We start from the raw sequence: 13,547 nt of genomic DNA, 5'->3' as shown, positions 1-13,547 counted from the left end.
ACAACAAAAAACAATCAACATTTATCCCATCCGTAGGTCGGGCTACATGAATCATTCTTTTTTATCTGATATCCTATTAAGAATCAAATTCAATAAATCGAATAAAAAAAAAATCATTCTTAATATTTTAAACAATAATAAAGGACTTTATAAACAATAAAAATCTGCACGGACAGACTTAGGAGGGATATCAGGGACTCTTAAGAAATTCATAGTAGCTGAAATTTCTCCAAACCAAAATGAAACTAAAAAAGAGCAAAAACTGCAAACGTTTGTCGAATAAAATAGGAAAAAGGGAAACCTGAATGTCAACTAGATAAAAACTGAAGTAGATTCATGAAAAACAAAGAAATCAGTTAAAGGTATAACCAAGAAGCGCATAAATACATGAAAAGGTTCGTTGTTATGCCAGCGCTGCAAATTGATTCTAAAATGCAGAAGACAAAGGCTTCGTTGAATTCGGTTTTATGCTTAACATAAAAGAGTATTAAAAGAAAAGGAGGTGAGAAAAAAAGTCCGTTCAATAAAATGGAGTTTTCATAATGAGAGATATGTTTGAATAATATTTTTTAAAAATGCTTATGTAATACTTGAAAGTTAATTAAATTGTTTGTTTTAGGAGTTCCGCTTTTGATGAGATTTATTATTAAAAAGACATAATGTCCATGTATATTTAGTTAAAGAAAAATAGAAATAATACAAAATTATGAAGTTAATATTATTTAATTTATTTATTTACTTTCTAAAATTTATTAAAAAAATTTATTAATTATTTAAGTTATTGTAACACAATCTTACATTAGCTTTTTTACAACATACCAATGCCTTATCTTTTTCCCTTTTTTTTTCCAAAAAAAGAGTGGGGAAAGAAATAGAAATAAGCAAAGAAATTGAAATAAAAAAATAAGGAAGAGAAAGAGGTGGAGAGAGAGAAGCTGCCGACGTGATCAGCAAAGAAATAAATTACCATGCTTCATAGAGATTAATTTGTTTTAGAAATTAATTTATTATATAATTAATTATATATATAGTAATCATTATATTAATATAACTTGAAATGGGATTATTTTTAATTGTTCGACCAATGGGGGCCTGTGCCCTCAGGGCCTTCACTGTAGATCGTCCCTACACGCGTCTATGTTTGCGGTCGGGGCTACGTGTAAGTGCTTAGAGGTCCTTCAAATAGGCCGAATCAAATACAACCCAGCATTCTTTGTTCACAATGAGGGAAAATCTAGAGCATATTCTCCGTTTTGCTTGACAACCTGTTGGAAATCAACTCTTGAGAGTGAAAAGCTTCATCCTCTCAATTGATTTGGCTGAGCAGAATAAAGGGAGGCTGATTATTGCTTGCCTTGCCTTTCTATAACTCAGGTCTATAGAAATCTCTCATTTAAATTTCTAAACCTTAAATACCCATTGCTTTCTCCCCTAAACAAAAGAAATCTTGCGATTTTTATTTGTTGGCTCTCAATTAAAATTTTCTAAAAAATCATTAAAATTTTTGAAATGTTAATCTTTATAATATATAAAAAATTATGTGGTAAAAGTTTTACCCGTGTATAATTACCCACCTTTTTTATAACATAAATAAAATTTAAACAAAAAAATATTAAAACATCAAAATTTTGAAACTATGATAAGCATAATGTGATCCACCTCAATCTATATATTTTTCTCAAGTGGCCTGACGGCTAAAAATGACCTGAAGTAGCTTAAAATTGACTTTCTCTCTTTAAAAAGCCCTTAATTCTCTCTCCACTTTGACTATCACTTTGTTTGAATGAGTTAGAATAATGGATTTAAAATATATTTAAAGTACAACTAATGGTCTAGTGTTGTAGTGCTACAACCTAACGTTGTGACGGGATAACCTAGAGATCTGGCGCTACCACCTAGCACTGTGGTGCTAGTTCAATTTTTAAAATTTTAAAGCCTAGAGCACTATAATATCACAATTTGTCGCTTGGTATTATAGCAGCGCTGTTGCACTCAAACACTTAAAATTGGGGCTCTCAAATATTAACATTTTTTTAGATTTTTATCAAAATTCATTCTAGATCCTTGGAACTCGTTCTAAAACATATGCATTCTTTTTTAAGAATTTAAATAGTTCCAAACACATGTAAATATATTCAAAACACTTTTTACGTTTTTAGGTTCTTACAATATATCCACCTTAGAAAAATATCATCCCCGACATTTTCCTGAAGGATTTGAGCACAAAATTAATATTAAACAAATTCGTTTCAAAATAAATCCATACAATATTTAAATCAAGTCAAAATCAAATATAAAACTCATTGAAGGTAGTTAATGTATATCATACAATCATATAGTTCATCCAATTATATATCATTCATTTATGCAATGAGATTTCTTATCAGTTAATCATTTAAAATAAATTTCTTACCTGTCAAATTCTCAAGTTATCATCGGTCATCCAAATACTATAAGTTGTACACTCGTGGTATCATAGAGTAGGTACTATCGGTGCTATCAGTCTTGTCAGTCATAGTGCAACAAACTCCCTCTGACTACCTATAAAAACTATGACACTAGCTCTATTTGCTAATCTTTTACTATAAGCTTTTGATCCTACAGTCATCTATCCTTAGTCTGCCTCGACTATCTTGCACCAGAATTAGTCCTTAATCTTTGTGGATGATCTATTGCCTTGTGTCCTTGTTGTTCCCACAAAAAACATTATCCCATCAAAAGGTAACACTGACCCGCATGTCTTTTTCCAAAATGAATGTATTTGTTATAGCTACCGTTAGATGTTGTCAATCTAGATCCCCTCGAATCATTATGTATGCTTTTCTTATCACTCACTCTATCTTTATCCTCGCTTTATTTCTCTTTACTCCTCCTACTTATATTATATATGGATCCCACATCATACATGGATATTGTTATTGCCAAATCAATCTTTATCAGTCTAGCCCGCTCCATTAACTCAAAATTTTTTTGGATCCATAGGGGCACTAATAGATGTCTCAACTCCTTGTTCAATCTTTGTTGAAACCTAAAACACTTTTTTCAACAGTAGGGATCAAATGGGGAGCATATCTAGCAAGTGGAATAAATTTGGCTTCATAATGCATCATAGTTTTCATCCCTACTCTAGCTTAATGAAAGCTTATTGTATCTGTCGTCGGACAAACATAGGTAAAAATCATATTCTAAACATAATAGCGAATTCATCCCAAGTGATTTTAGCATTGGTCTTCCCTTGGAATTTCTCTCTCTGTTGACATATCCACTATCTCTCTACCTCTCCTTCAAATAAGAACACAACTAATAATACTTTTTGATTCTTTGGATATTGCATGCTATCAAATATCTTCTCTATCCGTAGTAAGCAATCTTTTACAGCCTGTGATTCTACAACTCCTTTGAATAGTGGGGCTTCAACTTGTGAAACACCTACAAATGCCTATCCCCCTCTTCCTCCTTGTTCCTAGATGGCTTATTATGTGTTTCACCCATTACATATGCTAGAACACTGCTAGCTGTATAATAGTGTTTGATGGTATTGGAGCTATACTTTATTGCGCATTTGGTATATCTTGCTATAGTAGGTCCATTTTAGTTGGTCATTTGCATAATTTTATCTGAATAATTTACATGTATAATCAATTATGTATGCAAAATAATGCACCTTAATATACCCAATCTACCAAACTCATAATTAATTTTTATAGCTCTAGCAATAATTCAATTCTTCCAACAACTATTATATGATATTAAAATTTATAATGTCCTAGAATCTAATTTGGAAGAATTCTTTTTTTTATCTTTTATTAGATAATAACAAGAGCTATCTAATTTTATTTTTTAGTAATAAAATTATATATCATTAGAAATAAATTTTATTGATTAAAACATCCATATGAATATATATTCATTGATAAAAAAAGTCATATATATTACTTATGAATCATACAATCATAACATATCCTTTTATTCCTAAAAAACAATAACTAAAATAAAAAAATGAACATGAGAGATCCCGATTAGCCTCACACTCCCACGTCTTTTCTATAATATGAAATCATTTAAATCATATATAATGTGCTAAACAACTTAGTAGGTCATTAAAATCTTATAACTAAAGTCAAGTTATGATAAAATAGTAGTATACATATCATGAGTCAATTCATAACAATAATAATCATATGATCAATAATCAATACAAAAAAAGCAAAACTCAAATGCAATAGAAGTATAATATGTAAATAATAAAAAGTACGATACTTAAGCTAGTAAAGCAGTACTGTACAAAAGCCAATAAAATAATACAAATGCCCAATCAATAAAAAAAGTCACCATATTAGTACTATTAATTAGTAAAGCAATCGTATAAAGCGGTAAAATCAAATCATCGATAAAAAACTATCGAACTATGATCAATGAAGTAATATCTTATAACAATGTGCTCATACTATCAAGTTAGTCTATCAGTATCATATTGATCTCTTAATCAAATGCTCAGTACCAGTAATCAGTATAGTGAATCAATAATAATAATAGTAATAGTGAATCAATAGTATCAGTAATAATATCGATGTCCATATTTGTACTAGTAAATTCAATGATTGTAGCAGTAAAATAATGCATTAACAATAAATCCATATAATGATAACATATCAATATAGTTAGTAAAACCGTATCATAATAATGAATCCATAACATGCATTTCAGTAATAACACAAAATAAGTAAAGAAGTCATGGCTATCATGATATTTTTTAGTAGTTAGGAATCAATAATCACTCTTTACCTGTTGGCATATTAATAACTCTTTATAGCTCTCAATTATTGTATCGTTATTTCATGTGAATCAGTAGAGAATAACACCCAACCATAATAGTTAAAGGAAATACGATCAACCCACCATCATGTATAAGTTAATTAATCTTCAACCAACGGGTCAACCTATCTTATCTTTTACACATTATAATAAAAGTAATAGTGACCAGCTATTACCCAATCATATATTCATTTCTATTCTTAACACTTGTATTAATAACATACTTTTCCTAAAATAGCTATTGAGTAAAAATGCATAGTTTCAAAACATAACAAAATTATCAATGATTGTGTAAATATCATTTCATGACTTTAATCATACTACAATACTATTTTTCAAAGTTCAGACTATTTTCTATTCAATAAAAATTGCACAAATTTCAAAATACCCCATAAAAACTTAAAAAAAATAATCAAAATATACAAATCTTAATCTTTATAACACAAAAAGTTATGCGGTGAAAGTTTTACCATTTCAAAGTTATCCATATTTTTTTGTAACGAAAATAGAAATTTAATTGGAGAAATATGAAAAATATCAAATTTTTAAAAATTGAGATATGCATAATGTGATCAACCTCGATTCAGATAATTTTCTCAATTGGTTCAACAACTAAAAGTGATTCGAAGTGGAATGGTTCATTTAAAATTTTATCAAATTTAAAATTTAAAAATTGTATTATATTTTATCAAATTATTTTAAAGCGACATAAATTTTTATGAAAAAGTTCATCTGTTTATTTAAAAATATGATAATTTTATTTATAAAATGCAGAGTATCAACGTTTATGTACACATTAAAAAAAAATTCCCCATACTAAAATTCCCCATACTATTAGGGTTTAGTAAACCCATTATAAAAAAATACTAGTACGATAACCCATTTCAGGCTTTCAGCCTTCAGATAACTGAAATTTAAGTGCTTCAGAATTACAGTCGGTGTGGCTCCGCAAACACCTTGTCATGTCCTCGGCGAATGGGCCTCACTCTCACTCTATTTGCGCGGAAATTGGGTAGGCCGTAGGCAGCGCATTCTGATCGGGTTTGTGTCCTCTATAATTCTGATAAATCAAAAGAGCAGGATCGAAAAACTGGAATAAAAAAATCTGATCTTATCTCGATTTTCCTTTTTTTTTTTTTTCCGACCCGTGATTATGTTTTCCGTTGTCCTCGGCGTTGTCGTAGAGCGCGCAGTAGAGAGGATGAGCAGATGAAGAGTTTGTCACCATCTTCTTTCTTTTCAAACCCTTGTTTTAGCTTTTAATGGAATGGTTCATCCGACTTTGATGCATTCGGTTCTCCTCGCAGGCTTTTTTTTTGCGGTGTTGGGGGGCATTTTAACATGTTAGTCTCTCTTCTTGCCTGTGCTAGATGTCATGATGCGCATGAGTTCGTTTTTGTAATATTTTGAATATATTCTACTTTAATTTTGTTGCTTTTAAAGATATTTTTTGTTTGTTCATTAAGAGGCGAGCAGGAGTTTGTTTATTCCGTGGGAAAGCTTGCTTAATATATTTGCTTTATTTAACTGATCAAATTTTACGCTTTCAATTTCAAAAGAATAATTTTGAATGGACTGTTTTTCTTTTTCCAAGTTGCTAATTACAATTATGTAAGCGAGCTCCCGTCTATTTGAGTAGAGAAGAGTAGGTGTGTATCTGTCTAGGCCAGGATAACCAAATCATTAAGAGAACCTGCTGATTGAAAACTGACTTGAGCCGCGTAAAACTTGGAACTCACCATGCTTGAAGTTTCTTAAAGTCTCTAGCTGCTTAGATCTTAATGTCATAAGTCACCCATGAGTTAAACCTAACTCAACTCTTAATTTTGGGCTACAAAACTCACTCATTGAACTCACAGTCAAGTCACCTTGGAGAGCTTGCTTGACAGACTTGCTTGTGTTCACTAATCAAATTCTGTGTCACTTTCAATTTCATTTAAATAATTTTGAATGTTCTTTTCCAACTTGCTGATTATAATTACATAATCAAGCTTCTGTACATTTAAGTTGTTTGGAAACTAAGGTGCATACTAGTTTGAATATTGATTGTGTTAGAGTGAAACATGATTTTTGATGTACTTGAATTTCTTCCATTAGAACATTGTTTTGTTATCCTCCATTTAAATTGTAGTTGTTTCTTCTTTTTCTTCTAATTACCTTTTTAAATATCCGATCCTATTTGACTGATATTTTTTTAAGTGGTTAAGATAATTGTATATCAATATTTATTTAGGCTAGGTTTATTAAATCACTAAATGTGCTTGAATTGGATTCAATAAGTGTTTGATTGAGAACTCGCTTGAATCGCCTACAACTTAGACTCACCAAGCTTTAAGTCGCCTAAGGCCTTGAATTGCTTAATGTTGAGTGACATAAGTTTCCCACTAGTTGAAACTAATGCAACCCTTCTTACCAAGCTACTAAACTCGCCCAATGTACTCACGATGTCACTTTCTTGTCAAGGCTGTTCGCTGACAAAACTTAGCTACTCACCCTACATACTCACCACCAAACTAGGGCTTTTGCAAAGATATGTCGCCAAGGGTGCCTGTCCTCAATCTAGAACCCACACGAAGTTCTCGCCAAGTTGAAAATTTCTATCCAAACCTCCGTGTTGGATTCTCTCTCCTAGAATTGTTTGTTAACTCAGGTTGACTTGCCCTTCTTTACCTGAAGGGTTAATCAAATTTTTTTGTAAGCAAATTTACTTAAAGAGAATCTTTAATCTTAATTGCCCTCTTTTCTTTGTGCTTGGTCTGTATCCGTCGTAAGGTCTTGATATCTTTTCACAAACAATGATCCAATAATAATCCCATAATTATTTAACCTATTTGTATACCTACAGGTTAAGAACTAAATATTTGGTAAAAAACAAGCATAAATGTTTATTAATTTGGACTATTATTAATGTATTAGTGTGATGAGGGGCTGACATTTTAAAAACATGAAGGTGGGTTGATGGGAGGCTTCCAGTTAAACTAGGGTTAGCTATAATTGAAATAAGCTGTTTGGGGCATTTTGGGGTTAAAGCAAACAAGCTCTTAATTTCAATCCCAGGCACTGTACTACTTGGCCTCCTTTTTTCTTCTATTAAGCGTCTTGTGCGGCAGGTTCAATGAATATGTTCTAGATTTTCAGCATGGTTTAATTCTTTTTTCACTTTCCCTCAATGATGATTTGCAATCTGCTATCTTAATTTGAACTGACTCCTCGACATGTTATCAGTTGAAGGACCTCAGACTAATTCTTCCAAAGCATCTCAGAATCTTGTATGCTTAGCAGCCTCAAATAGAATTTCTGTGATTTCCATTGATTAAGTAAAATTAGCATGGAAAACCATAAACCTGCTTCAGGTAATAAGTCTAGCAAGCAAGAGTTTCAAAAGTTTCATTCAGGTAGAGAGGGTGCACCTGTATGCGACCTTTGGACTGATGGGCTTATATGTGCTTTTGAGTTTGTTCGAGGATCCAGCCTTACTACAGAAAAGCATAGTTCTAGGCCTCAAACAATGCATCGAAGTGATGATCAAAATCTAAGGAGACAAGCAGCAAGAACTATCTCAAGCCATCCTCCTGTTCAAAACTTGAATGATAACACGTTAAGGGAAGTCCACTCTCTCATAGACCTAAATAGTCCATCTACTGTAAGAGCTGATGATGGTCCTTGTTCTCCTTGTCACAATGAAAATGTGCACTATAGGAACCAAATTGCTGATAACTATTGGGTTCCAATTGGATGGGCAAGGATTTCAGAACTAGTACAGATTGTCCAAGTTGATGCTAAATGGTCTTCACAGCAAATAGACTTGATGGAGGATGAAGATGATTTCACTGTTGCCGGTGTTGTTGCTCCTTACTGGGAGCGTCCTGAAGGACCCATATGGTGGTGTCATGTATCTGCAGGCCATCCTTCTGTTGATTCATGGCTCAGTAATGCTCACTGGCTACATCCAGCCATAAGTATAGCTTTGAGAGATGAAAGCAGGCTTATTAGTGAACGTATGAAATACCTTCTGTATGAGGTAAGTTCTGATGGAAACTTTCAGTGGATCTTTAATTTCTTATCTTGGTAATGCACATTGCCCATGTTATTAACTTACTGTTTCCAGCAAACACTGTGAAATATTTTTTTTCTCTCTCTGAATAGTAGGTTCTGCTATTGTTAAGGATTGCAAGATTATTGGGTTTTCAAAAGATTTGTGAGAACTATATCTTAGTTGTAAAATGAATATTTTTCTCGTATCATTTCCATTTTAAGTTGGACATTTTGCTTTTGTTAAATTGGCAAGTCTAGTGTCGTCCATTATTCATTGTCTTAGGAAATTTCTTCCTATGAATAACTTGATATCAATTTGATTGTGAGTTAGTTTGAACATTTCTTTTTTGGAGTTGTGGGAGAACCTTAGATTTTGTGTAATTGACACATGAATTAATCCAGGATAGATTGATTTTTTTCTTTTTCTGATTTGTGCTGATTTGATTTTCTTATATCTAAATATGTGCATATGAAACCAATAATTAATTCTACATTTCGTATAGGATTGTCCTATTATCTTCATTACATATATCAGTTATGCTTTTGAATTTTTATTTCCATGAATTTTGATGTATTAAGAGGTGAATATAAAAGACATTTGAGCATATTAGACAAATTGAACAAAGGGTAGATAATGTAAAAACTAAAATGATAAAAAAAATTAAAGTCTCAAAAATATGTTTGAGCCAAATAGAAAACCTTAAGTTTCAATTGAATAAACTCAAAATTCTTGCAATGGATCTTCCTGTGGTGGTGTTCCTTCCTTGCCTAATGAACACATAAGAAATCCATCTCATAGGAGATCTTCACTTCGTCCATGCACCTGGAATCATTTAATAGAAGAGATGCTTGATAATGTGCCTCTTAGGATATACAGTCATAAAAATCTTGGTGGTCCTCAACCAAATTGACCTCAAGTTGTTGGAAATGCCCTTGTGGTTCATGATGTCCACCATCATTGACTTGAGTAGACTAGGGACCCTAGAGACCATGTAGATAATATAGATCATTGAAATTTTAGATATCATAGAAACCCTCAAGATCTTCCTTATAATTACCGACTTATTGAATGCTTTAGGCAATCCATTAGCTCGAGGGTAGTATATTATACTATAACTTCCATCAATGTTATGTTTGTTATTAAATTGATTAAGTTTGGTGCTTTTGAAAGTAGAACCATTGTCATATATGATTCGATGTGGAACACCAAATTTAGATATGATATGATCCTTAAAAATTGTAATATATGGCGAGTTTTGACTTCTCTTAGTGGTAATGTTTTAGCCGACTTTGAGAAATAATCAGTTGTAGCAAGAATAAACCTTTGATCCTTGGAAGGAGGATCGATAGGCCCAACAATGTCAGCTGCGTAGCTTTCAAAAGACCAATAAGCTATTGTTGGATGTAAATCATTTGATGGTTGATGCAAACTACCCCAAGTACTTAGCATTGATGACATCATCGTGCTTTTTTAAAAAAATTACTAATAATTAAAAATCATTAGTACCCAAGTCTTTTAATTTTTAGTTTCATTTTACGGCCTGAGCCGCACGATGCCGTATGTACCTCGATCATTATCTTGTGGGCTTCATCATTTGCAAGACATTACAACCACATTTGATCAAATGACCACCGATATATGGTATTGTTAATTAGTAAAAATGATAATGCCCTTTTCTTAATTTGGCGGGCAACATACTTCTCTTGAGGGAGTTTATAATTTTGGAGATATTTAATGAAAGGTCATCGTAAAAATATGCTCTGCAATATGCAAAATGCATTATATAAACACATCATCTAACATGCAAAAAATGCACTGTGTCATAGTAGCGCATTATAACAACATGCAATACATTCTATACTTCGCGAATGCATTATGCCACCACAAAAATGCATTTTGCAACTATACAAGCAACACATAAATACATTATATATACATGTTATGCAAAACACAAATGTGTTATACAAACATTTTGAAACATGTAAATAAATCATGCGCGTAGGCTAAACAACATGTGGATGCTTTATGCGAATGCATTATATATATATTGTACAAATACATTATGTCACTCCTGCAAGTGCATTATGCCAATTAGTGAATATATTATGATAGTTATGCAAATGCATGATTCTATTCATGCAAATATGACAATCATATAAATATATCATGCCAATCCTGCTGATGTACCAATCACATAAACTTGACATGTCAATCATACAAATGCTTTATGATATAAGGATGATATATATCATGCACATTATAACAAAGGCATTAGTCATCTTGCAAATATGTCATGCAAAATGCACATAAAAATATATGCAATATTTGAAGAAAATGAAAGACTTGCATGTGCTCCAACCTTTGTTATGAACTCTTGAATTCAAGGTCTGAGAGTGTTGCGTGAGTCAAATATTCAAAATTTATCCTCCTTGAAAGGACTGGAGTCGACATGACTTGAATTAACAAGCGAATGTCTAGCCATAAATTCGCTTGGATATTTAATAGTAAAGTTCATATTAGACCTTGAAAGGCTTTAATGAAACTCATCATAAAATACAATCTCTCGATTTTTGCGTTCACATAATCATTGATTGTTGAAACCGAACTTCTATTAGCGATCGAATAGAGTTGACAAAGTTCAAATAACTAAAACTTCAATCATTGATGATAGCCGTGCTCAATGTTTATCTCAATCGGAGGGGACTCTACCCTTTTAAATGCCGCCAAATTCCTACAAACACAAGTATTTTCAAATGACTATAATATCATCATAATGATGGCCATGTTGAAAGTTAATATCAACAAGAGGGTTCTCCATTCTTTAAATACCCCATAAATATCAAAATTTATCATTAAAGGGCTCTGATTTTAATAAGAGTTTAAAAACTTTTAAAATCGCTAAAACCTAAGATATTCAAAATGAAAAAAATCATCTAATAACTTAAAATAAACATCCATCCATTCTCCATGAAAGTTTGTTAAGGTGGATGAATTTAAAAATCACTTCAGCTTATAAAAAACGAATGTCTAGTCGAGAATATCTCTAGGATTCATTCTCAAACAATCTCTTGCCAGTAATGTTAAATCTCAACCTCACGATGCAAAAGAAATCTACGGCTGTGAACAGTAATCCGTGGGAAGACTACCTGGATAGCATTAATTCCTTCCATTGATTTAGGAATAATTGTATTCTCATTATTATAGAATTATTTATTTCCTTATCAATACACTTTGTATAGATCTATAAATAGGGAGTAGATTGCTTAATAAAATTCAAGCTTTTCCCTCTCAAATTCTCGTTTTAACATGGTATCAGAGCCACAAGAGAAGTAGAGCGAGAAGAAGGAAGCCGGAGACTACTAAGACGGAGCCTTATTAGACTAAGGCTGAAGACGAAACCTAGATCTCACGGAAGAAAGTCTTGCCGACGGAAGCCTCGCGGAAGAAAGGAGAACCGTGCTACCGACCTTAGACCACAAGACGCCGGCAAAGCTTCGCCTGTTTCGACGATCTCCTCTTCGGTAAAGCAACTTAGCGTCCGAAGAAGGAACCAAGACGCCTGTGTCTCCCAATCCTACTGGAAGGGAAGATCGTCGAAGGAGCAAGCCGATAAGAAGGGAAGACCGTCGAAGAAGAGGAGCGTAGCTGAGCAGCCGACGAGCATCCCGATCCGACGGGAAGGGAAGATCGTCGAAGGAGCAAGCCGCCCGCTCGAGCTCCAGGTCCGCCCGCTTGAGCTCCAGGTCCGCCTGCTCGATTCCATCTTCGCGCGTGCCTTGATCTACCAGGTCCGACTCTTTTAAAGAGTCGGACGGCCCGATTTTAGTAAACCGGGAAGGTTTTTCAAAAAAAAAAAAAATCTATTGGCCTTTATTGCCGACAACTAAAATCAAAGGGATTTTTTTGGAAGCCTTCATTGCTATCCAAGAGTGTATAGATATTCTATACTACTATCATCATGTCAGAAATCAATTCCTCCCAGAGCATTGACCAAATCGAGGAGTCGATGGTGCACCAAGGATGAGGTGATCTCCAAAACATACAACCTTCCTATCGTCTAAATGGGAAGAACTACCTAAAGTGGTCTCAATTCGTGAAGACCTACTTGAAAGGGAAAGGGAAAATACATCACCTCTTTGGAGAAGGACCAAAGCAAAGAGATCCTACTTTTGGGGCATGGGATGAAGCAGACTCCATGATCATGTCATGGTTGTGGATATCCATGACTCTAGAAATTAGCGACACATTTATGTTCCTTTCGACTGCAAAGGACATATGGGATGCTGCCAGACAAACCTTCTCCAAAGCTCGTGATGCGGCCCAAATCTTTGAAATTAAAGTCAAAGTTGGAAGCACAAAGCAGGGGAATAAGACCGTGACGGAGTATGCCACTCTTCTACAAAATCTGTGGCAAGAACTGGATCACTATAGATGCATAGAAACCAGATGTCCGGAAGATGCTGCTATCCTAAAGAACTTTATTGAAAAAGATAGAGTTTATGATTTTCTTGCAGGACTAAATGCAGAATTTGACGAAGTTAGAGTTTAGATTCTCGGCAAAGAGGAAACATCATCACTCAATGAAACCATTTCTCTCATCCGCGCAGAAGAAAGCCGACGAGGAGTGATATTAAAATCGAAGGCCATTGAAAGCTCAGCAATGGTGATGAACAAAGAATCTTCATGGAAGGAGAAA

At 33.3% G+C, this 13,547-nt stretch overlaps 1 protein-coding gene across 8 annotated transcripts in view; it reads left to right on the top strand.

Moving 5' to 3' along the window:
* The first annotated feature begins 5,683 nt into the window (after positions 1-5,683).
* The window catches only part of LOC110114427, a 48,027-nt gene continuing 40,163 nt past the window's right edge, over positions 5,684-13,547 (top strand). For 2 of the 8 annotated variants that reach the window (XM_028696653.1, XM_028696649.1), the window contains exons 1-3: positions 5,711-5,856; positions 7,204-7,207; positions 8,039-8,836. In XM_028696653.1, coding sequence (XP_028552486.1) covers positions 8,144-8,836 — 693 coding nt within the window. In that variant the 5' untranslated portion in view covers positions 5,711-5,856; positions 7,204-7,207; positions 8,039-8,143. The other 6 variants (XM_028696652.1, XM_020847302.2, XM_020847300.2 and 3 more) reach the window with 6 other exon arrangements.

This window comes from Dendrobium catenatum, unplaced genomic scaffold (genome assembly GCF_001605985.2).
Source record: "Dendrobium catenatum unplaced genomic scaffold, ASM160598v2 fragScaff_scaffold_798, whole genome shotgun sequence".
NCBI classification, from domain to species: domain Eukaryota; kingdom Viridiplantae; phylum Streptophyta; class Magnoliopsida; order Asparagales; family Orchidaceae; genus Dendrobium; species Dendrobium catenatum.
The sequence above is the reverse complement of the archived record's forward strand: the minus strand, read 5'-3'. Positions and strand labels throughout refer to the sequence as shown.